The sequence below is a fragment of the Dreissena polymorpha genome, chromosome 10 (assembly GCF_020536995.1).
Source record: "Dreissena polymorpha isolate Duluth1 chromosome 10, UMN_Dpol_1.0, whole genome shotgun sequence".
Lineage (NCBI taxonomy): Eukaryota > Metazoa > Mollusca > Bivalvia > Myida > Dreissenidae > Dreissena > Dreissena polymorpha.
Genome location: NC_068364.1, coordinates 62,356,256 through 62,383,903, shown reverse-complemented (window position 1 = coordinate 62,383,903; position 27,648 = coordinate 62,356,256). Strand labels below are relative to the sequence as shown.

The window sequence follows — 27,648 nt, the reverse complement described above, 5'->3', positions numbered from 1 at the left end:
TTGATAACTTTATTTCTTAAAAAAATCATCGTACCTTTAATTCTTCGTATGCAGTTTAATAAGACTTGCTGCCATGAAATATTGTTTTTCATTTCGAATACGACAATCTATTATTTCACATAAGCACATTAATTCGATGTATTTTGTTTGTTTTTAAGTGACAGGACTTTACTCATTCACATTTTAGTATTGGGGAACACGTGCTCTGGGGATAGCTGCAGCGTAGTCACAAATGCGATCTGCAACACCACGTGCAAGTGTTCTGCCAACTACACTCAGAAAGTGGACGTCTGCATTATTGGTATGTTAAAACATATTCGTTTTCAACATAGCACATTAAACAAACGACTATACTCATACAATATTTACATTTTATCAAGATTTAATCCCTGTGCAATTCTGAAACTTTACTATTACATGGTTACAGATTAACAATTTTACGTCCCAGTTCACGGAATAGATAGTTGTTAAGCATATAAATCGTATAACGAGAAAAAACTTTGCATACATTCATTGAAAGATATTTGTGTCGAGGTTGACATCGAAAACCTGGTAAAAATCGGTTTTGAACCGATAAAATAATATATAACTGGTCATACATACATGCAATAGGCAAACATCATTGCATCGTCGCCAGTTATGCAAATTAAATCTGTATTATGCTTTCGCTTAACATTATTAGCATATGGAAGATAAAAACATAGAAATAGCAAAAACGAAGCATTGGGACTCGGTTTCCGTCTGTAACAGATATATTTGCATTTGTTCTTACCTTCTCTCCGCTAAATTCGCCCGTATCCGCAAATTTGTTTGTTAAGGTTTGAATTAATGTGTCGAATCATGAAGATTAATTTGGTCGTTTTTGTATTTTACCGTACTCGACCCCATAATAAAAATCGCTATATTGGTTGTTTTCAACCGATTGCAACCGCATTTTCAGTGATATCTTCAATAAAAACGTTCTCTTTCGATTCTGGACATATATAAAGCTATGACCGGGGACTTAAATACAAAACCTCAATAAATGCGTATACATCTCATAGTGTAAAAAGTAGACCAAACATTCAAGTTATAGTGCAATATTTTGAAACTTTACACATTTATCTAATGGTGCCAGTTCTATCAAAAAGATATATACCGCAATTACCGTTTTCAGGTTTGGGAAACCCCTGCGCTGATAACGCCGCCTGCACAGCAAATGTGGCCCATTCCGTCTGCGAAAATAAGATCTGCGCGTGCATGGCAGGGTACAAAATGTCAGGCACGGAATGCGTCGTTGGTAGGTCATTTAGATGAAACACTTGTCAACAAACACTCCGGCTCCTTTGAAATTTGAAATGTTTAGGTGCAATTAGTTATTCGTCATAGCGAAAAGCAAAAGTTTTTGTGTGTGGATATTTTGTCATACAACACTGTTTGCTTGGAAGAAGTCAACTTTAAATATTTTTCCTTAAACGCAACCGACATAACCAGCGTGGTATTGTGCTTATGAAATAACGTCTATGATAAATAATTGTAAAGATGACTCGAAGCCCTTGATATGTGTATGAAAGATCAGGATTCAACGTAATTTAACTTTTACTACATTGACCACAAACATTAATCTAACATAATATTATTTAAATATTCAGCCGATTAGATAAGATCACTACGAGAATGTAATTTTACAGCCACGTCTCCTTTTATAATGCATTTTACGTTTATACAAATTGTTAATTTGTTAAACAGGATGTTACTATTTTAAAATGTACATAGTAGAACATGTCGATGTATGTATTGACTACTATAATGTTTTTATTCTATTCGCTCCATTCATCTTTTTTGTCTTTCAGTTAGTAGAGCCGGTGGCGTTTCGGTTGGAATCGTCGCTATGGCAACATGCTTTATCGCACTCCTTATGGGTTAGAAGACGCTAGAAAGTTGTTAACGCAGCGGAGGGTTACCATTCATGTCAATCAATTAAGCCATATTCATCTCACTTGGATAGTATGTTGAAAATAAATGATTTAACGAAGCGTCACACAATGACCCAGTCCAAACTTTACGACGCGTGTATTTATTACACTATATACATTTGAAGTGAGAATATCAATTACATCAATGATATGGTATGTTACAATATACACTTCTGACATAAAGTAGCATCCTTTTTTATGAAGATGTGCATATTTTTACCTTCTAATGCCCAGTAACAACATGGGGACAAACGGTTATAATAATGCACTAACGAATAAATAGCCTCCATTAAATTAATTTCTATGTAAACCGTGTAAAGCGCATGCGCAGAAGTAAACCCGGATGTTGGCGTGTGTTTATTATCAAACTGTTTTGACAAAATATAAAATGCTGTAGGCAGAGTCAATTTAAAAGTTAATTTCAAATCCCTTTTCCTTCGTTTTTGTCACAATGTCATTGTTGGGTAATTGATATTCCAACTTTAAATGATTATTCTGTAATATGAAACAATCATTCCAGCATGTGCAGCCGTGACGAGTTGGAAAGCCTATCACGTCATTTTGTTTTCTTGTATATGTATACATGTTATTCTATGTTTGTATCATACATGAGTGTGCCTATGATCGTATCTGATTATGTTGCCATTTGGCGAAAAACCGTCTTAGGTTTATGGGTGTTATTCAAAATTCGCAAAAATATAACAATTTATTTAAGTCAGAAACGTTTCGGGAGGTGAAATCATAACACAATGGCACGTTTATAAAAAGCTTGTACAGACTTACCTGAGTTTTTTTTATATTAAAACATATCATGCATTCAGTCATCATTTTAATACATATCAAAGGATATAGATTGATTACAAACGGCGTAATTCAAACAAAAAATTAACAAATAAGCAAACGCCGACTTCCAATCCATTGGAATGGTTTTTAAGAAATATTTATTTTAGCGAAAAACAAAGAACAGCAACAACCTCGAGATAGATGAAATTGAACATTAAGAAAACAGGCTTATATGCGATCTCGTTAATATTCACCTAGAATCAAATATAAGAATGTTAGTTGAATACTCCTCGATAACGTATAAGTCATGTATGTTTGGCATTTAGTTGCACATAGATCATTTGTTTGGATGAACATGTAGAAGCTGTACCAAATGTGCGCATGTCCTGCAATGTTAACGAATAAACCAGTGTGTGTTTTTGACGGGTGTCTGTAATACATAATTCAACAGCATTTCTTACTGGCTCTACAGGACCCCCCCACCCTGAACTCACTGCCATGCTCTTAGAGTTATCGATTTTAATCCAAAATATTAAGGAACGTGTCGGTTATTAGACGAATTGTCTAAGATATTCAATACAAAATTCCTACATGTTAATCCAGTACTGTATGAACGTTTTGTTTAAATACTGCAAGTATGTATGATAAACTGAGTAAGACGATATCCCTGATTCTGATGACCTTTGGACTTCAGACGCATGTTGACCACAGAGAGAATTGAATCGGGATATGATAGCAAGTGGACATGTGATGTGTGTATTATTTTCGTGTGTGTTTCTTTACAATTATATAATCTCTTTGTATAACAAAATAGCATTTGGTTTAGAATAAAAGTTAACAAAATGTATCGTTTTACAGTCTTCGGTTCACGCACATGAATAAACTGTTATACGTGTATATGTAACAGCCGTTCCAGAATGAAACCGTTTTAATGCCATCAGTGATGACGATGGGAATAGTAGTATACATCTTTGAAGTCATGTTTTATGAATGGAACACATACGCGTTGTTTTCGTAGCATTGTTGAACAAAGACACAAACATGATTTTATGAGTACACAATACTAAAGGATGTTAACCAAAAACAATATCATGCTTAAAAAAGACGCATATGCCAATATTTATCCATGTTTCCATCTGAATGAGTGAGGTCAGATGGTTGTGGTAAGAGAATTCAAGGATAACATTCATGTGTCAAGGTAAAGGTAATGTGAGGTCAGATGGTTTCGGTAAGAGTATTCATGATGAGGTCAGATGGTTGCGGTACGAGTATTCATGATGAGGTCAGATGGTTGTGGTAAGAGTATTCATGATGAGGTCAGATGGTTGCGGTAAGAGTATTCATGATGAGGTCAGATGGTTGTGGTAAGAGTATTCATGATGAGGTCAGATGGTTGCGGTAAGAGTATTCATGATAAGGTCAGATGGTTGTGGTAAGAGTATTCATGATGAGGTCAGATGGTTGTGGTAAGAGTATTCATGGTGAGGTCAGATGGTTGTGGTAAGAGTATTCATGATAAGGTCAGATGGTTGTGGTAAGAGTATTCATGATGAGGTCAGATGGTTGTGGTAAGAGTATTCATGATGAGGTCAGATGGTTGCGGTAAAAGTATTCATGATGAGGTCAGATGGTTGTGGTAAGAGTATTCATGGTGAGGTCAGATGGTTGCGGTAAGAGTATTCATGGATAACATCCGTGTGATTATCAAAGCTTTGCAGGAAGCGTTATTGATGTTTGACAAAACTTATCATTTTGGGTAACCTCGAATGGACTGACGGAAGAGAGAAACACTAACCCACATGCCAATCGATATATGCCTCACGGCGTCAGAAGATGTCTGTCCGCTCGTAAATGTGATTCGATCCGTACTGCTTTTTCTTTCGTTTTAATAAGCTTTTTTCAAGAAATTCATAGAAACACACACACAGGAATACAATTTATCAAGATGTCAGAAAAGTACCAACATATACCAAAATTGTATATAGCATTTAAGAGTCACGAACAAAGGTACACATGGATAATTATTATTGTGTATGCCATAAATTCATTTGTTGACAAAAATGGAGAAAAATTGCACACAGACAGAAATCTAAACAAAGATCCGTACTGTTACTTTATAATTTGTCAGGCTATTTAAATACTTACCACACGTGATCACCATTTGCGATATATCGCGCGCAACATTTCAGTATGTTATGCGAAGGTAAAGATCACACTTCAGACCTGTCAAGTTGCAATCTTTAACCTCCGTCAGAATCACGATTTTGACCTTCGAATTACAATTTCAAGCTTTGATTCTAGGCCTGACGCTTAACTGACCATGTCTGGCAATTTGGGCAAGAGTTGGGTTAAAAATTTACGACGTCAATTAAATGCTTATTTGGCGTTCGATTTGTCACTGGTTTTACTTGTTTGTATCCCTTATTCTTCAGTCGAATTCCATCAATTGCATAAGTAATAATCTGGTTTGACACCGAACGTCAGTTTTATTGTGTGTGGGTGTTGGTAGGATTTTAACAAATGTTACAGTTTAAACGTTATTTAATTACTCGATTTTGATCCCGCCAACACGATGGAAATGAAAGCCTTCATATAAAACGGCCCCAAGAGCAGTCTTGATTTAGTATACTAATTATAAACAGCTCTTCATTCGTCCAAAAAATCATAACGAATGGAATGTTATTTTTTTTTTTTGCCATATGAAAATGTATTCCATAATTCGTATGTATTTACATTATATTCATCGACATGTGAGATTATGTAAGAGTGTGAGCGTGTGTTTATGGTAACTTACTGTATTTAATGTACGCAGCCTTAGAATGTACTTATGCTTGTACTGAGTTGTGATTTTGTTTTGTTTCGAGACATTCTTTCACATCGAAATTTTGAACCTGCGGACTATGTTTTAAACAAACAACATGTTACCACATCAATTCCAATTGTCTCGTTTTAAACGTGCAATCATGTTCTTCTGTTTCGTAAACGTTTCTGGAATTCACAGCGATTGCGAACGATGTTGAAAGGCACGACCGCACAAGACGCAGTCTTTGAGTTTTTAATTATTATATTTATATATATTTATATGACCACATTGTAGTTAGCCGCAGCAATGCTTTAAACTGATTTCGGATTCCCCGACACTGGAATTATGTCCCTACCGTGATTGAAACCGTTTCGTTTCTTTAATCTGCGTAAAGAATGTACCGGTTAACGTATGTCTATCCGTTACTCGAAGTTATGTCTGTGTTATGCAATTGTGCACGGCGACCTTTGCACCTTGATAGTAGTGCGCTGCGATTATACTTCGATGTAAAGCTGCTCGCACGAGGAAAATGCTGTCAAACAAAGAATGCAGCAGGAATGCAGTTTCCGATTAGGAGAAACGCACATAATCGCATGAACAACAAAGGGACGCAGTGGACATTGCTCACACGCACCTGGTAACTATCGTATGGTGAAGCATACGAGTAATACTTTATACATTTTTGTAAATTACGCTCGATAAAACAGGGTTATGAACGTCATAGATCTTACAAGAATCCAATGCACCTTTAAAGGGGCCTTTTCACGTTTTGGTAAATTGACAAAATTGAAAAAAAATGTTTCATATTCGAAAATTTTCGTTATAGTTATGATCTTTGTGAGGAAACCATAATACTGAACATTTGCCATTCTCTAAAATAGCCTTTATATGCATCTTTTGACGATTTAAAAACATTAAAATTATAAAGCGTTGCAACGCGAAACGATTGAATAATTTGAGAGTTCTGTTGTTGTCGTTATATTTTGTGAAGCTACGAGGATCGCTTATATGGAGTATAAAATACATCAGTCATTATATAAGGAAGAATGGTCGACTGGTCTTATTAGCAGACTTTTTACTCCAGGACTCCAGGGGTCAGTGGTTTGAGTCCTGCTGAGGGTAACCTTTTTTTTCTTTTTTATATTTTATTCTTGATTTTGTACTGGAGCATTTTAGATCCAATCTTTACATTTATCAATATATAGCATTGAATGTCAAACTTCATAACATGCCAAAATCTGTGAAAAGGCCCCTTAAATGCAGTAAGTTCCACGCTGGTAATGCGGATACTTCGATAACGGATGACACTTCGATAACAGAGAAAAACCAAGCGGGAAATATAAATTTCTCATTTTTTTTTTAAATTATTGATATCCTCAATATAAGGTTTTGAGCAATGGTACATGATGTAGTTGGTAAATGGTATATCCTTTTGTTCAGTGAAGAAAGAATTTCAAAACAGAATGGTAGATTTTTGCAAAAAAAAAAGAAAAAAAATCCATCGGAAAACGGCATTAACAGGATGATACGTTAACATTTCAACTAAATAGACATACTTAAAACTATTTCAATACAGTGTTTGTTATTCCAGTATGTAGAGTAATTACTGTGCTTGTCATACTGAAATTTTGATGGTACTCATTGAACTATGAACGAAGATATAGCATGTTTAAATAGTTTACATGCATGATGTTGTGGACTCTTTGATTTCCGATAAAGAGCACGTCGGTGGGCACTCTGATATCCGAGTTTTATATTCTTCTTGAAATGCGTTTATTTTTATTGTTACTATTCTTACAAATGTGATAGTTGGTACATCACGCAGAGTCACATCTGCGCTTGAAATACTGCAATTTGGACAATATTCAGTGAAATATGAACATATACAGAGCATGTTTAAATAGGTTGTATGCATGATGTTGTAGACGCTTTGATTCCCGATGACGGACACGTTGAATAACGGATCGCGTGACTTTTGTTGTCTTCTGTTATCGAAGTGCCATCCGCAAAGTATCCGCATCGTTTTTACCGTTTAAGTTACGTTTATTTTGTTAATTGTCCGAAAATCTACACTGCTATATTAGATATCAATGTTTCTCGTTCGTTACATCTGGGATGTTTCCTGGTATATTATATGATAATAATGCTCGCCGAAAGATGAAAAATGTCATACATATATGGTTTTCTGCTTTATATACACTAAACCAGCTTTATAAAACGTAATGAATCGTTTTATAGATATTAAACTTACATACCGGTATGTGGCATAAGCGCACCAGAGATGGCCAATTACAACACAAATTTATTAGGTGCGTGAAGTTGGCACTGACATCGACAATCGACATTCGACATCAAATATCGAGCTGAGACGAATATCGAGCTAGCTCTGACATCAACATTCGGCACTAGTCCCGAATATTGAGCTGGGAAAGATATCAAGCTAGCTCTGACATCGACGATCGACACTTGTCTTGGATATCGAGCGGGACGAATATCGAGCCAGCTCTGAATTCGACCTTCGACACTAGTCCCAAATATCGAGCTGGGATAAACTCGAGCCAGCTCTGACATCGACATTCGAAACTAGTCACGAATATCAAGCTGGGACGAATATCGAGCAAGCTCTGACATCGACATTCGGCACTAGTGCCGAATATTGAGCTGGGGCGAATGTCGAGCCAGCTCTGCCATCGAAATTTCGCACTAATCCCGAATATCGAGCTGGGGCGAATGTCGAGTCAGCTCTTACATCGACATTCGTCACTAGTCCCGAATACCGAGCGTGGGCGGATGTCGAGCCAGCTCTAACATCGACATTCGACACTTGTACCGAATATCGAGCTGGGGCGAATGTCGCGCCAGCTCTTACATCGACATTCGGCACAAGTCCCAATATCGAGCTGGGGCGAACGTCGAGCCAGGTATGACCTCGACATTCAGCACTAGTCCCGAATATCGAGCTGGGGCAAATTTCGAGCCAGCTCTGCCATCGAAATTTCGCACTTATCCCGAATACCGAGCTTGGGCGAATGTCGAGCCAGCTCTGATATCGACATTTAGCTCTTGTCCCGAATATCGAGCTGGGGCGCGACAAGCTAGCTCGACATTCGGTACTAGTCCCGATAATATCAAGAATATTTTTATTTCGTTCGCGCGCTCCAATTTAAGGGGGGGGGGGGGGAATAACATACGGCGAACAATTTTTAAATTTGTTGAGGCCTAGTTGGTATTCAGAGACAGGTTTACAGACCTTGTAAAAAAGTAACTACCCATAAGTCAATGAAAAAAGGTACAACTGATACCATCTTGTAATGGTCTGAACACCACATATTAAATCAAATACATTTTGTATATAACATATTAAAGGTTAACATTGGAGATGTGTAATGATTTATAGTTTTAAAACACCAGCTTACTTATTAAAGAATGTTATCGCTTTTAAAACTTCATGCGTATTAATTATGGTTTGCGTATTTGTGATGTCAACAATCCGTTTGTAGCTTAAACATACTTCGATTCGGGCATTACTATTTAATTAACATTGCATGAGTATGCCATTAAAAGTACATGCATGTATTTTAACTATTGCCACCTTAAAACAACTAGAGGATTTATGAATAAAATGCAACTCGTTTTCTAATGGTATATCAATTGTTCGAAATATGCATGACTTAATCGTCTGGTTTAAATTCGACCAGAACTTACTGAATTTATAAAAACATACTTTTCTAGAAGTTGTTTACATGGGAGCACAGAATCGTTTATCTTGTATCGCATTGTTGCAGATGTGATTTCTTGCTTAGAACATGATGTTAAATAATTTGAAGGTCAGGACGCTCTCATCGTATTTAAAGTTTTAATGCTCGCGCTTTTGAAAAAAAACTCGACCCGTTTTCTTCAACCAATTCTGAGATTTAAGTCCAAACATAAGGTATATCTAAGGGTGTCACGATACGCTCACCTTACGATACGATACGTATCGCGGTACAGTGTGTACGATACAATACGTATCGCGATACGTATCGTCAGATGGAAACAACATACAAACCATTTAAAACCATTTTTCAATTTTATTTAAAGACCTCTACATATGTGTCATACAATATACAAAATACCATATAATGTCATGAAAGTACACGAATTGACAATTAGTTATTATTATTTACAAATCTAAAACTTTGATTAAATATGAAGACGAAATTATGAATATGTTTGAAACATACGGACTGCTATTTAAGGTAACAATAAAACGTGTTTTCTAACTAGTCAAACTGGCTTGTGCCAATCGTTGCTTGTGCGGTAATAAAACTCCAATCGCAATTCTTAGAACCAGTCAAATATTGCACCGTAGGCGACACAGCACATTTTTGAGTGGTTGAAATTTAATTTTAATGGTTTCAAAGAAATTGCGAAATTCTCAGCGGAATCAGAAAATTACAGGTCCTGCTTAGGAAATTCGTTGCGACTAAAGTCTTGATATAAAGCAAATGTTTATACGAAATAAACGCCTACCACTTTCTTACTGATAACACAAAATTCTTTCATATTTTTTATTAGAAGCTCGCTGGATATGATTTCAATTAAACTTCCGCCATTTTTTGGGCGATTTACAGTTACTTCCCTTGAAATGCGTCATGGAAAATGACGTACCGTACCGTACCGTACGGACTCGGAGGCGTATCGTGAACCGTACCGAGGGGAGACTATTACCGTCCCACGAAGTACCGTGACACCCTTAGGTATATCATTGAAACTGTTTTTATCCCACTTTTACAGCGAATTTGGTTGATTAAAGCCTCGTTGATTAAATTTCTGCTTTAAACCACGGCACGAAATGACGTCATTTTTTCCCACAAAATGACGTCATAAATCCAGCGAAATTATCCAGTTAAACTTATTTTGTTTAAATAAAATGGTTTACTGAATAAAAAGTCGGATAAATAGAATAATAGATGAGTGTTTATTATAGATCAGGTTTATCATGCTCGGCACGAAAACGAAAAAGCACTCGCCAATGCTCGTGCTTTTTGTTTTCTAAGCCACGCATGATAAACCTGATCTATGATCAACACTAACCTATTTACTCTTTATTTTTCTTATAGTAAAATACCCTCATTTATGACATGACATTTAATACATCTTTCTTTTCTATTTTACATCTAGAATAATTCGCTGATGTAATAAGCAAAATTATAGTCTGTATCTATTCAAAAGCTGAGCAGTGCTTCTTGGTACGTAGTCTATATTATAATTCTAAAAGGGACAGACAACCGCGATTGAAGAAAAAAGAAAAAATCTAAAATACCGTATTTAATATGGATTAAAATATCACGACTGGTTTATTACATAAGTTTAAAAAGTTAAGTTTTCATATTTTCAGTATATTCGGCAATAAATTTTACTGGGTACAGGTACCAGGTAACTACCAGTTAACTATAAATAACGCAAGTAGTAGTCCTTCAGCCAAGTACCCAAAATTGAGGTGGGGTGTACCAGTAAGGGGGGCAAAACAACACCTATATATCTTGGAAGATGCATGCCAGTAGCATATAAAAATGGTTGATAACTGTCTGGTACTGGCAGCTTTTGGTATTGTTTACTCCTTTGAAGATAGGGCCTCAATCAGCTTAATGTTCATAAATTGTCTGGGAGAAATTGAACCGAAGTAATGTAACTATACACTTTGACCACCCATAAATTGCTACAAAACGTATTTTAACTGATCCTGGTAGGGTAAAAGGTCCTTAAAAACATATTAAAAGTTTACCACAATCGGACCTCCGGAAAATTGTTTTTTTTTTCAAGATGGCCACCAAGATGGCCGCCAATACCTTTTAGTGATCATAACTATGTAACTATCCAATCAAATTTGATGAATTTGGTGTCTATACCTAGATTTCAAGGGGCAAAGAACACAATGATCATCAGAAATTGTTTATGTTTAATTTAGTACACATAAATTCAACATGGCGTCGAAAATGGCCACCAAGATGGCCGCCAAAACCAATTTATGATCATAACTATGTAACTATCAACTTAAATTTGATGAATTTGGTGTCTATACCCAGGTTTCAGGGAGCTAATAACACATTTATATAATCAGACAAAGTGTAAGTTAATTATGCTACACAGAAATTTAACATGGCGTCCTAAATGGCCGCCAAGATGGCCGCAAAGATGTTCGCCAAAACCTATAAAATGATCATAACTATGTTACTATCCACTCAAATTTAACGATTTTGGTGTCTATACATAGGTTTTAGGGGACAAAGAACACATTAAGATCATCAGACATTATTAAGTTTATGATATTACACACAAATCCACCACAGCGTCCAAAATGGCCTACAAGATGGCCGCCAAAACATATTTATGATTATTAAATATAACTATGTAACTATCCACTCAAATTTGATGAATGTGGTGAATATACCCAGGTTTCAGAGAGCAAACAACACATAAATATAACATTTATATCATCACACAAAATGTAAGCTAATTGTGTTACACAGAAATCCAACACGGCGTCCAAAATGGCCATCAACACAATACGAAGGACCACAAGTCCATAACTTGTTACTCAAACGTTATGGTTGTTATGTAAAATGCCATAGTTTAGGAGACAAGAAACACTTTAATCGAATTGAGGTTATCACTAAGGAGTTGAATAATCATAAAATCCAATTTACGACATTTGTAAGAGCGAATGAACCAGCACATGACTTCATGATAGGATCAGGTTTTACTTACTTCTGTAGACTTGATTTTTTTACCGTTGCTAAAAATCATTGAAGATTAATTAATTACAGCCTGAATAAGCACGAGTTCTTTCAAAAGGTTAATATTAAATACTTTGCGTTCCTTTTACTACTTATTTACATAAAAGCGGAAGTAGATGATCTTATTGTCCCTGTCGGAGTATTGCAGGATCGAGATGAGCAAATCTGCATCATCGCCCACCAACGTTGTGGTGCTACGACGGGATCGTTATACTGTATTTAACAATTTGAACGTCTGCATCCCCTGAAGACAGAACAACATAGCATCCCATTTTAGTTAGAGTTGTGCTGATCAGAGAAATCAAGCCGGCCTTGTTTCTGTCACGAGACAAAAAGTATTCCCTTTTTACATGAGCATTCTGTTTCTTTGCTGAAACTCAAAATATGATTCACGTTTCCGGTGCGTTTTATCTTTGTTATAATCCCCGTCTTCATAGCCATCAAACCCCACTGTCGCTTGTCCGTAATGCCTTTCACTGAATCTACATAAGACTCGGCTATTGCGTTATGTGAGTCGCCCTTCTCCATGGTTAACGATGCAGCAAAGTGCCACCATCATGCATCTGTTTCATGAATACAGTTCATCACAGCCTCACATGATGTGTCTACAGCATACTCTCAAATTGCCTTAGCGATCTGAGGCGTATCTGCTGTACAAAGTATGTTCTTGGCTTCAAAGAAGGCAGCAGGACGGGAGCTCAGTTCATAAGACAAACGACTGCAAGGGAAGGATCTCCATATTTTGACACCACCAGAAAACGCTGGAACAGAAGAGCAGGATCAAAAGCACTGTCAGAAGCGATCTTAACAGCCAAGCTATTCTAAAGAGATTTGGAAGGCCGCCGTGGTGTAACGGATATGGTGTCCGCCTAGCGACCGGGAGGTCACGGGTTCGATCCCCACCGTAGGAGCGTTCTTTAGATCTCCCCCAAAGACACCAATTACTGGTTCACGAAATTGTTAATCATAAGCTAATAATTCAGCCATACTATGCTTGTCTTTGAGCTCTGGACAATTTCATGTTTCTACTTCTCTGTAGCCCTCTCGAGTTTGATCAAAATCGCATAACATATCTGCTAGCGTCGTTTTGCCCCTCAAAAGTACAAATCCTTGGCATGAGCCAGCAGCATCTGAATGTCTGGATCTTCCTTGGTCATTGCGGCTGAAAGCTGGCTGTGTATACACTTTTCAACAAGAAGATGGTCCCGTGAAGCCCTCTGGACAGCTTTTCGTGTCACAATTTTCACGATTGCATTTCTCAATAGACGCGTCAAGTATGTTTTTGAGAGCGGTTTCTTCCATGAGGGAGTCTTTGCCCCCCCCCCCCTCCCGCAAGTTCATACGTTTATGAAACATCCCAAATTCTGAAAAACATTTTCAACTACTTTGTGGCACATCAATGATGATTTCGGCAGCTTTCCAATACAAGAGTTGGTCAAACGTTACAATGGTGTGAAGGTTGTGGCAAGGTTGCATAGTTAGACTTATGTTGACAGAATGCACGCTTTGTCCCCATTGTACATATTGATCATAAGCAAGAATTTGACTGACAACAGCCCAGGGTACTGGCTTTGCTGATGCAAGATACGCATCATTCCCTGCTAACTCAGTGTTGCCTGAAGCTGAAACTTATCAATCCTCTTATCAAAATCCAGAAATTGCGGCAGGTCCAAACTATGGCGTTTCACATAACAAGCATCACGTCAAAAGTAATGGACTTGCGGTCCTTTGTATTGTGTCATTGGACGCCATGTGCGATTTCTGTGTAACATAATAAACTTAAACTATGTCTGACAATCGAAATGTGTTCTTAACCCCTCGAAACCTCGGTATAGACAACAAAATCAACTTATCTGAGTGGATAGTTACATAGTTATGATCATTAAAAGGTTTTGGTGGTCATCTTGGCGGCCATTTTTGACGCCATGTTGGATTTGTGTGTAATATAGTAAACTTAAACAATGTCTGATAATCTGATGTTCTTTACCCCTTGAAACCTATGTCTATTCATCAAAATAATCAAATTTGAGTGGATATTCACAATGTCTGATGATCTTTATGTGTTCTTTTCCCCTTGAAACGTAGGTATAGACACCAAAGCCATTAAAGTTGAGTGGAGTGTTACATAGTTATGATCATTAATAGGTTTTGGTGGATATCTTGGCGGCCATTTTGGACGCCATTTCGGATTTGGGTGTAATATAATAAACTTATACAATGTATGATGATCTAAATGTTTTCTTTGCCCCTTGAAACCCATATATAGCCATCAAAATAATCAAATTTTAGTGGATATTTAATTAGTTATGATCATTTATAGGTTTTGGCGGCCATCTTGGCGGCCATTGTCGACGCCATGTTGGATTTGTGAGTACTATTGTACACTTAAACAATGTCTGATGATCTTTACGTGTTCTTTGCCCCTTGAAACTTAGGAATAGACACCAAATTCATCAAATTTGATTGTATAGTTACATAGTTGTGATCATTAATAGGTATTGGCGGCCATCTTGGCGGCCATCTTGAAAAAAAACAATTTTCCGGAGGTCCGATTATAATAAACTTTTGATATGTTTTAAAGAAGCTTCTACCCTACCAGGTTCAGTTAAAATACCTTTTGTTGCAATTTTTTGGTGGTTGAAGGTATTTTTTTCTTCATATATTGACCCTACTATTCTGGAGGCTCACTAGTTTTTAGGAACTTTTCTTGCAATCTCATTCATATTCATAGATATGCAAATGTACTAATTTGTATATTCAACTGAAGATCATACTAGGTTATAATCATAAACTTCGTTTTAACAACAAACCTTTTTTTCTAGAACCAATTTGAAGAAATATTTGAGAATTATACTAGCTTAACTAGCTATTTAGTATTTAGTCAAAGCCTAACGGTTGCCATAGAAACAGCTCAATATTAACTTATAGCTGGCCAACTGAGATTGTTATCACACATTTTGTTAGCTTTATATTGAGTATACAATCAAGTAAGATAGGTGTTGTTTTACCCCCCTGAGTGGTACACCCCAACCCATCTGGCTGATAGACTATAGATTGATCATCTTTGTCATGTGGTAAACCCAGGAATGCAAATTATGCATGCGTAGTGAATTGCATATTTTTTATATATTTAAAATGATCAATCTACTTGCGTTATTTATAGTGTGTATATCGTTATGTCGCCTATTTTCGCAATGTACTATCGATTTCACATCGCAAAATTTTATTACCCAATAAACTGAAAATATGAAGTTTTTCAAGAAATGTAATATACCAGTCGTGATATTTTTATCAATATAAACTAATAATTGTAAAAAAGACGTTATTTTAGAACTGTTCTTTTTTCGTCAATCTCGGGTTGACGGTCCCTTTAAGTTTAAGAAAGGGTTGATGAATACGGGCACATATGTATGGAATATGACAGGTGCATACCTGATATAGATTTGACGAACAACGACGTCGACAGCCATGAACATACGTACTCAAAGGTCAAGGGACATAACTCTCACTGAAGGATTTTATTGATATACTTAATTCTACCTCCCGTAGAATAGCAAACTGTCGTACTGCTAATGGCAATGGCATTGGAAAGTATTCAAGTGTTTACACCACCGGATCAAGCAATAAAAGTCATTATTGCTCATGTAAATGCTGATGTTAAACAACTGTAAATTTTGTCATTATAATGACAGGGTTTGAAATGTCAACAGTTGAGTTATTCTTTATTATTATATATTATTTCGATACGGATTTGTTTGATCTGAATCATTATAAAACCCGATAAAATAACACTAGCCTCAATACAATGATTGCCTATACACGTTGAGTACTAAAGCAATGAAAAGTCCGTTTTGTTCCTGATATCGCGATATTTTATTATTTTTTGGTCTTTTTGAGCATTCATAACTACAGTTTTGTTTTCAAACTTAAAAGTATTGCCGATGAAACAAAGAACATTCACTGAAATATCCTAACTTTATTGTTTGAGTATGTTTATAATCATTGTGACACAAGAAAGAATAATGGTTTAAGTGAAAACAAGTTACCATGTAATTGTTCCTTTTTATCTTTACTTTGCGTTCATTATTTCGTATTGTGTAAAAGGATATTGTTAGTTGAAACTGTGTATGAAATGCAACTAATATCTTATCCTTTGACTTATGTCATTAACATATATTGTGAAATTGGCAACCTATTGCAATGAATTACTTTTGGTCCGTCGTGTTTTTAAAACATTAAACGTAGTACAATTTATGTCTGTATATATTTCTTTGTTAAATCAGCTTTATTATTTGCAATTGATAACACCCAAGCAACCCGGCTCTAATATCCGTTCCCGTAAGTAACTGAGTTTGGTTGGTGGTCATCATACCGGACAGGTTGGGTTCTCTCCTGGTACTCCGGCTTCCTCCCACAACACAAGACCACACCAAAGTTGAAAAACGTTCAGTCACAACAAACATGTAGCGAAAATTTGATATTCATCTTAACTGTCTTGAGTCTAGTAAGTTTATCAGGAAGGAGTCCTGGAACACGCAACAGGTCATCATATAATGATGTCTCAGGCCCGAAAGGGCCACATAATCGTCGAAATGCACACACACTCCGCGTACATATTTAATACAAAGTATATTGTGCACGCAAATATTCCAAGCTGTTTCGAACATATGCCTTGTTGAATGCGTTTTCGTTGACAACTTATACTTTTCAGCAGTTAAACAAAGAGAATTTTGTTTAATTAGTTATTCACAAGAAAAGATTCCTGCACAAACCATGTTCATCGAATATTGATCGACCAAAAAAGACCCTTATGCACTAGTATTATATTGTGAAATTTCAACAACAAGTTTTATTACCAGTTTATAGAACTCAATGAATAGAACATTTGTGTTTAAATGCCAGTTGAAAGAAATCATGAACCGTTTATTTAAACATCCTAAAATCGAACATCGTGACGATTTCAGACGATTGATAAAGACACATGTATGCTAGACCACCCATAAGTTTGTATATCGATCCCAAAATCGTTATTGTTCTACCCATCATGTGGCCCTCCCGAAGCAGCAGTTACCCAGAAATTCATGATTTTGTATACCGAATGCCTGTCGGATTTTAAGCATCAGATTTTGAACATAAAAAGTAATTTGTAGTGTGTTGCTAAAAGTCTGTAGCGAAAAAAATTATAGCATTTCATTGCCTGAACCAAGGCGGTTATGCCAACTTTAATCATGTTAAATGTCAAATTGTATATACTAGTATATTATCTAATATAGATTCTATTATTTATTCATCCTAAATAAATTACTTTATTTTCTGATAATGTTTTGTGTGTAATGTATATATATATACAAAGCAATTGGGTCCACCGATAGATATATTAAACTATAAAGTTAGCGATACAGCTGCATGCATATTGTCAAACAAACCAAATTAAAGAAAGATCGTAAACATGATACACGAAAAAATAAATAAACTATTTGCTTCATTTCATCCTTATTGAAATGTTCATTCTCAATAATAATTACACTCCAGGTACGAAGCTTATGTTTGATTTTTTTTCCCGCAGCCATTATCACCCTGCCTCTGCTTATACCGTCATAGCGCCGATCAAAAGTGGAAGAAGGTTAAAGAGGCCTTATGGCGTTTTGGTAAATTGTTTCAGATTCGCACATTTTCGTTGTAGTTCTAACATTTTTTAGGAAACAGTAATACTAAATATTTACCATGCTCTAAAATCTCCATTATAAGCATATGTTTAATATTTTAAAACCTGAAAATTATAACGCGTTGCAACGCAAAACGATTTATTATTTTGGAGAATTCTGTTCTTGTCGTTATATTTTGTGGCAATACGATGATTGCTTATATAAAGTATAAACTACACCAATCACTGTATGGGCATGGATGGCCGAGTGGTCTAAGTGTAAGACTTTTACTCCAGCGGTAAGTGGTTCGAGGCAAGATTAGGGTTACTTGTTTCTTTCTTTAATTTTAGTATTGTTTTTTATTGGAGCTTTTTAGATCCAATGTTTATATTTATCAATATAACAAACTTCAATGAATGCCAAAAATCTGTGCAAAGGTCCCTTTAATTGATCGCTGTGATGTTTGTTTTAAAAACCAACAAATCCAAACACAAACAAACAAGCATATCCTTTAACAGTAAACATACATACTTTACTTATTTTGACATTGAATACTTGTTTTGGGAGGCTACTCTTCTCGCTTACATAATTGACATCGCTCGCATTCCGTCATTGGTATCGCCTTCCCAGTCGGTATTCAGTAACACTTAAGGGTGTCACGGTACTCCGTGGGACGGTACTAACACTCAGTGGCGGATGTTCGTTTTCATGTAAAAATGAACAAAATAATTCTTTAGGTATGAAGATTTAAAGACTTCCTTCGTTTTTAGTTGTTCGCTAGCGAACAAATACGGTGAATAGTTGAGTTCTTAAAATCGATCTGAAGAAGTACTACTATTAACTAAATCACTCTAAATCGAAGATTGAAGCCAAACTGTAATATCTGTTAAATAATTTATAAGAGATAAAGAAGCAAAACATTAATTGAAGACAAACTGCTGTATCTGTTTAGAATTTTCCTTGAGATACCATAGTTTACACTCAGCCCGCATCCGCGCCGATAAAGCGTTCCGCGGTAGAGTAACCTTTACATAATTAAAATAGTGTATTATTTACATCAGTGAGGGAAAAACTCTTTACACTATTCATACGACCCTGGTTTTTGGATAGATACGATTTCATTGGTTGAATATAGATATAAGTTTAGATTTGCTTTACAAGTTGTATAAAAAACAAACACGATCAGCGGACGATTTATTGCTTTAAAGAGGCCTTTTCACGTTTTTGTAAATTGACAAAATAAAATACAATGTTGCAGATTTCCCAACTTTCGTTTTAATTATGATATTTGTGAGGAAACAGTTATAATGAAGATTTACCATGCTATAAAATATAGATTATTTGCATATTTTGCCTATTTAAAACCTTGACAATTATAAATCGTGGCAACGCGAAACGATTGAATAATTTGTAGATTTCCGTTGTTGTCGTTATATTTTGTGATACTACGAGGATTGCTTACATAAAGAATAAAATACGCCACTCATTGTATGAGCACGAATGACCGAGTGGTCTAAGCGATAGACTTGTACTCCAGGGCTCCAGGTGTCAGTGGTTCAAGTCCAGTTGAGGGTTACTTGTTGTTTCTTTCCTTTCTTTTTAGATCAAATCTTTAGATTTATCAATATAAAGCATTTAATGACAAACTTCAATACATGCCAAAATCTGTGGAAAGGCCACATTAATCTTGCAGAGGATTCTGGAGATGTATCACGTTGCATAAAAACATAGTTTTATTGTTCGAACATTTAGAATAAATGGCTGCGGATTTGGATTCTGATTCGTCTTTCTGTGGTTTTGATGAAGTAAAATAAGAACAACATCGAGATGTGTTTATTGATTACCAACGGTGTACTTTTAGCCAGGCATTGCATACCCGTAGCCAGGGAGGATGCGTTGGGTGCGTTTGCACCCAACATTTTTTGACAAGTAAAAAAAGTGTGTACTATAAGTTGCACACAACTTTATTCGACGCAAAAACGGTTATTACTCTTTTCTCCGAAATTAAATCCGTTATTTGAGAAATGCTATATTATAAACATGACAGCTTAAAAAAACATACAAATAGAAAATATGCGGACTCAATGTTATGATGGGCCAGCTATTTTGTCTAGTGATCGATGTGAGGTTCAAAAATGTGTCGCATAATTTGCAACAAATGCACAATATACACACGGCAAAAGGAATGCCCTGAATCTCGTGTACACTCATGTAAACAATTTGATTAGAACCATGCAGTGGACAAGATTAAATCAATATGCATATTCTACAAAAATAGTCCAAAAAGATAAGGTCTTCTAAATGAAATTATGAGGCAAGTGGTTCAATCTCCAACGAAACGCAAAAGCTATTTTGGATCTGTGTAAAACACGCTGGGCGGAGAGACACGTGGCCTGTGTTCACTTCTATGATTCATATGTGTACATCGTTGGGTCATTAGAATTCATCGCACATGGTGTGAACATAAGTAACTATGACCTGCAAGAAAATCAAGATAAGTGGGACCAAACCTCTCGGTCAGATGTTTCGTCCTTCCTACATGACATGACATTACAAGCTTCAGCTTCATAATGACCTTCATGGTTATCTACCAAAGGTTGGCCATTTTGCAGGATAATTATTTTTGTTGTTGTGTGGCAAAACAATACAAATCATTTCTGGAGAGCAATGTAGCTTCTTTTTTGTTTACCACCTCTCAATGGAATCTGTTCTGTCCGGCTATTCTCGCAGTATATTAATAATGTCCCCTAAACGGCTTTTGTTTACAAACAAATCTGCACGACCTACTTATAAAATCTGCAAGGATACATCTCTCGCTGCCAATATCAATCGATTCTTTGTAATTAATTGTCTTTCAAAATGGAAAACTTAATTTGAAGCATAAATATACTATAACAAGTCATCTTGAAATAAAACATTTGAAAATAACTGTGATACATATTTTTTCTCAAATAAGAATTGTTCTTAATGATATCAAAACTAGTTTGTATAAACCTTAAATGGGCCATTTGACAGATTTTGGCATGCATTGAAGTTTGTCATTTAATGCTTAATATTGATACATGTAAACATTTGATCTAAAAAGCTCCAGTTAAAAATCAAGAACTGGGGTAAAATTCTACCATTTAGACCACTCAGCCATCCGTGCTCATACAATGAACGATGTATTGTTTACATTATAGTGTCATCCCTATTGAAAGGGCAAGGAAATGTGACTTATGAGACACTTTTTGCGTGTATACCATGTACCTCCCAACTCCTATCACTATACCAGGCGCCAGGCGGATAGAAGTCGGTAACCATTCAAATTTAACTAGCTCGCGGCTCATGAACCGGCCATATCGGAATAAGTCCCATGACAAACAACCTTCCTTCGACAAACGCTCCCCATGGGGCTCGAACCTTCCACCACCCGATGCCGAGACGGACGCTTTATCCACTAAGCCATGGCGACCTAAATAAGCAATCCTCGTAGTTTCACAAAATATAATGACAACGACAGAACTCTCCAGATTATTCAATCATTTCGCGTTGCAACGCTTAATATTTTTCAGGTCTTTAAATCGGTAAAAGATGCATATAATGGCTATTTTAGTGCATGGTAAATGTTCAGTATTACTGCTTCCTCACAAATATCATAACTAAAACGAAATTGTGCGAATCTGAAACAACTTTTTATAATTTTGTAAATTTATCAAAATGTAAAAAGACCCCTTTAAAAAAATTAACTATAGAACAAAAACAAACACTAGCCTTACAACTGATGACGTAATTGTTTTAAATACGCAGGTTCATATCCTGAATGAAACCGCTTTGGTGTACTATATTTGTATCAAAATAACGACAGTATCAATATTGATGATGATCTTAATAGTTATATAGAGGATATGGACATGCATAAACTATCGAACGAAGAGTCAAAACAATAACCAGGGTCAATAACACTATATGAAGCCTTTCATGTCTTAACAACATGACGAAAACCAAAAGCCCTGGGTGGTCAGGTTTAATTAACTGATTTCTACAAAGTCTTTTTGACCAAGATGAGGTGCCTATGTTTGTAGAGCGTATCGCATTTGATAGCGGGACTTATCAAATAGTCTATAGCTCAACATAAGGGAATATTTACTTGCATACCTAAGGTTGATAAACACAGACAATTTCTAAAAAAACTGGCGTCCAATAATATTGTTAAACACTGTTTATAAAATTGGTTATGGAATAACTGCTAATGGATAAAACAAAATATATAAACAAGCTCATTAAGAATGACCAATCTGTTTTATTAAAGGCAGACTCATAGGTGAAAATACTAGACTAGTCTATGACATTTTGTAATAAAACGAGGAAAATAATATTTCCGGTCTTCTCCTGCTAATTGATTTTAAAAAAGCCTTTGACCCGCTATCATGGAGGTTTGTTAAGAAAACACTCTTCTTATTTAAATTTGGTCCTGACATTGGAAAATGATTTATTGTTTCATATGATTTGTTTGTTTGAAATCGGAGTGTCTGGAATTAACAAAAGTGTTCTTATTTAAGAATATTCTGAAGGGGGCCTGAATATGATAGACATCTTTTATTTATAATTTCTCTGAAATGTTATTGGATACGAAGATGCATCACGGTCAATGGATAATGGATAAATATTGTATCTTAATTGAGTGTTGTGTTTAATGGTATGTCAGATTTTATTCCTGTGCTATTTAACCTATTTACCGCGGAAATACTTGACGTAATAATAAATACGAATAACGGTTAGTGGTGTTGTTTTCGTTTTGACTTTTACAGTTAAATTTATGGATTTTCGTCATAAATTAGTAATTATGAGATAAAGTACAGTCAAATATGATGATTATTTTTCAATATCCGATATATAATTACGGTATATACATGCAAATGATCATTTCTTTCGTACCGCGAAAAGGTCGTGTTGCAGGATCGTGGATGATGCAATACTTTTTTCATTATTAAAACTTTTGAAGTTGGAGTTAAGTCGACTCTGAAGAAAACAATTTCCGGAATATTTTACAAGAAAAGTTAAAAGGAAAAGAAAATGGTGTTTGTAATATTAGATTTGTAAATTCGTGGAAATCAAGGACAACCTGCTTTTTATTGTATAACCAAGTGATATTGTTTTCCCATATACAATGTAACAAACAAAACCAATATCTAATTTCCCAATTACTATTCTCACAGTGTATAAACCAATTGTATCATCCACGGATGTTGCGATGTGATTGCAATGGCGTAACGGCAATATTTACATACCGCTGTTAACTCTGATACAAATCAATGGATTACTACTGCAAAAAAGAAAGTAAACTCTGTACTTTAGATGTCGTAGAGAATTAAGTTTCCCTTGAGAACGTATAAATCCGCTTCGAAGAAGTTGTTGTTTATGAAAACATTGAAAATCACCGAAGAATACTGGAAAACACATGCTGCTCTGTGCCAAAATATACTTTTTTGTTTAAAATCTGTTTCGAAATATACATATTTTTGTATGTACGATATTGCAATTGAAGTCAAATAACTGTTATGATACATATTATATATCGGCAGTTTGAATATACTAAGATATTCATTAAGATACACATGATGGTTTTTAAAATGACTGTATCATATATTGCAGTGATGCTGTATCATTGATTGCGATTACATTACATGAATTCTGTATCAATTATTGCGAGAAATCTATGCCGATTGTATTTTGTCTGTTTTAGGCACAATGGAATAATTCCAATGCATTTACTGTGATTTTTCAACAAGCTTTTTCGGACACACAATTAATCACTGCACATCAAAACATGAAAGTAGAAACCTGAAAATAAACATCTCAAAATACTGTGCTACCAACAAACAATTATTATCGTATTCCAAAGACTTTCAAATCATACCAAAAGAGTTAAAACCTTCAAGTATTCTTCCGAAAAGTATGACAAAATCAATACGAATTTAAAAATGTGAACAAGAATCACCACTGAACAAAATTCTTATCTTCCATATGAACTTTCATGTGTCTTGTCAGATTATGCTTAAACTTGGTAGAATATTCACATATGTCACAAATATGGTTAACCAAAGAGCTTGAACTTATTCCAGATTCATCTTCGTTGCAATCTCATGTCTAGCACATCGTAATTGCTGTCCTATGATTGGCTGATGGGGGACATGTTTTTACTCAGGTCAGGTGGTGTTTCAGCGGAGATTTCATGAGAGTTTTCATAGGGGTTGACGTGCAATTGACCGTAGCAAAACTACCGTCCAAGCCAATAACGTCTATTGACTCGTCCGCCATGTTTCTGTAAAAAGCCATAATTTAGATCTATATTAATATTTCCCAAGAAATGCAGAGAGTTAATATAAATCACCAAAATAAGCATTACTCTCGCTCCCATCATGATGATCATCATCATCGTTATCATCAGTTAAGTTGGTATGATCATTAGCAACAGCAACACCACCAGCAACAGCATAAACTGTTCGTACTGACAATCTGTGTTCAATTACGTGTGACCTGAGAGAGAAACAAGAAACTATATTTTCTTCAACATTATAATGAAAGGGTAACCTTGATTTTGGATGATTTAGAATTCATCTTTATAATGAAAGGGTAACCTTGATTTTGGATAATTTATAATTTGCATTATTATTCCAAAACATAGGCACATGTATATTATGTACACTCACGTGTGCGAATTACTAAAATACCGTATTACTATAGGCCAAGCAACAATGGCTTTATCATGAATGCATATTAATATAGAACGAAGTTTCAGCTTAAATAAATTTGAAATAAATAATGGACAGAAACACCTGAAAATTATATTCCTAAAACCGAAAAGAGTATTAAATAAGAAATGTCTTTAAAAAAGATATACGACGTTGATTGTGGTCGGTGTTTATGAACGATCAAAAGCTATATCTATGAGATCAAAAATAGCGAATGCCTTTTTTCTGCGCAGTTCTTAGCTGCATCACACGCAAATCAATTACGGGGTGTTGCGCCAGATTTCGTGGCTTATTTCGCTTTATTATATATTATTACTCAGGTATCTATACTTACAGAATAGAACAACACTAGAAGCTTGAAAATAAATGAAAGCATATAGGTCAGCTGGCAACACTCGAATCTTATTTGATTCCATTATTAATAGTGTCGTGAATCATCGTGCTCATGCTTAATAAATTGGTCTAAATGGATAAATATTTCTAATTCAATTAATCAAAATTGGTCCTTATCATGTAATTGATGAAAACACATTAAAAATCTATGATTGACATACCATAATAATTCTTTACTTCGTATCTTTCTGATCAAAATAAACTTCATGTGAACATAGTTTACGCGATAGCGTTTATATAACGATTTCTGTAACTGACCGCAAACTTACCTTGATACCTTGCGGGTTGGAATGCAATGAATTAAAGTGAGGTTACAATTCCTGCTGGAACGACGGCTTGTTTAGAGCTTGAAACATTTACGTGTTTAACAGTCAATTTCGAAACGATTTTAAATATGTTCGTCAAAACGTATATCACGTTACTGAACAACAACATATTATCTAAAATTTATGAGTGCACAGAATGCAATATCGCAGCAATAACCAAATATGAGAACACAGCCTTCAAGTACAAACGCTCTCATTATTCTAAATATAAAGGGGCACACACTCTGTATTTATGTCGAGAATTGAGTGTGAAACTGCTCTATCTCTTAAACCTTATCATAAGAGATACAATTGGTTCATGCTGAATACGCAGTTAACATCGTTGCTAAACGAACTGTAGTATCCCTTCTCATACCATATTCTTCCCGAAAATAAAAAGTCGATTGAATAACATATTAATGATAATGTAAAATCTGTTTGTAGATTGCACGTTTTCTACAATCTGTTTGTTTTCTACTTCGAACTGTTTCAGGCCTACCAGAGGGAAATTTTATATTCAAATTGATTGGTCGCTTACAAAGGTCAGGCTAAGGTAAAATGCTGGCGTATACAGCTACGCCGAAAAATCTCCACAGTCTCTTCACTTTTATTAACCGACACTTGTACATGCATGTGTGTGCCAGCTATTTATTTATTTCTTTTTCTTTTTCATAAAGCAAGCTATTTATTTATAGATAACACATTCTAACGTTGTTTCTTACCAAGACTAACCACCAGTGTTAAACATAGGTAATCAATGAAGTGAATGAAACTATTTCGTAGGTGTTTAAAACATTTAGGAAGACGAAATAATGAAATGTTAACCTCAATCACATATTGAAAAACCCAATAATTTATACATAATAATCGCTATAATCATACAAATGATTGATTCAGTTTATGCAATAATTGATACAGAAGTAGAAGCAGCACGTGTTTAGTATTAAATGCATATATCTGATGTAATAAAGAATCCCTATAATACGGTGTACTGATCGACAGTGCACATTCTTAATATAACATCTGATGTATAAATAGTTCTTGTTTTTTGTTAAAACGCCAGTATCATGCCAATTTGACGAGATGTTCGATGAATTATGGAAGAGGTTGACGCTTATTCCAAACCTTGCATAATTCTTAAAAACCCGACAACGAAAAATCATTTACCTCCTTTCTTGAGAATAATATTTCACTTTCAGTTAATGCTTTACTATTCATTTTATTATTGGTAAATTACAAATTGTTTATCATTTACAATATTCACACAATACATGTTGATATCATATTTTTCTGTCATACACTTTGTTCATTGTTTTATCTTGATTGTTATTAAAAATGTGCACTTAAGATCTGTTTGCTTGTGACAAATGCACGTTACTTTATGGAAGCTTTAACAAAAGTAAATAAAGTGTAACAGATAGCTTCATAATTTGTTTCTTTCTTTATTTATCCTCATAATTCATGATTGATCCAACTGATTAAACACAGATGTGTAATTTCCTGAATGTTAAGATAACCTTCCTTTCAGTTACAATATACTTGAAAACAGTTGTTTATGACTTGACTATTTATTAAAACCCAAGTTTCATCTTTTTCAAAGAATGGACAACTACAGCGCCTTCATCGCTTTGGTTTTTGCTTGTCTCTTGTGTTGCTCAAAACACGCGGGTCATACGGATACTTCGATAACGGATGGCACTTAGATAACAGAGATAGATACATGTTGGTTTCGGAAGGTAAGTTTCTGAGTTTTTTTTACACTAGTTTTCGTGACATGGGACATGATAAATGGCTTATCCATTTGTAATTTTACAATTTCACGGAAGAGTGGATGGTAGAAATGGTCCAAAAAAGAAGATTGAATAGGAAACAGCATGAACTTGATAATCGTTTCACATTTCAACAATATAAAAATACGTAGAAATATTTCAAGAAAGTGTTTGCTATTCCAGCATGTAGAGGACTTATTCTGCATCAAAGACTAAATTTTTGAATGAAATCAATAAACTAAACACAAATATAAAGAATGTTTTAATAGGTGGTATGCATGATATTGTAGACACTTAGATTCCCGATAGTGGAGATTCGGATAACAGAGACTTTCAACATATTGGGCACTATGATATGGTGTACATCGGCTAGGGTTCCGGTGTAGTTCCAAGAAAGCAGACATCAGGGGGAATGTATATAAACTTTAACGTTGCAATCAATATACGATACATTAATTTAAACTTCGCGCTAAAATTGTCAG

General features: G+C 35.2%; 1 protein-coding gene across 6 annotated transcripts in view; it reads left to right on the top strand.

The window, feature by feature from the left end:
• LOC127847345 (prion-like-(Q/N-rich) domain-bearing protein 25) overlaps nt 1-27,648 on the top strand; it is a 68,717-nt gene that overhangs the window by 9,301 nt on the left and 31,768 nt on the right. The window contains exons 6-8 of one of the 6 annotated variants that reach the window (XM_052379196.1): nt 188-301; nt 1,157-1,279; nt 1,833-3,583. The exons of 3 other annotated variants lie outside the window; for them this stretch is intronic. In XM_052379196.1, the coding sequence (XP_052235156.1) occupies nt 188-301; nt 1,157-1,279; nt 1,833-1,906 (311 nt within the window). In that variant the 3' untranslated portion in view covers nt 1,907-3,583. Of the gene's footprint in view, nt 1-187; nt 302-1,156; nt 1,280-1,832; nt 3,584-27,648 lie in introns of those variants that run through there. 2 more of the 6 variants (XM_052379193.1, XM_052379194.1) reach the window with 2 other exon arrangements.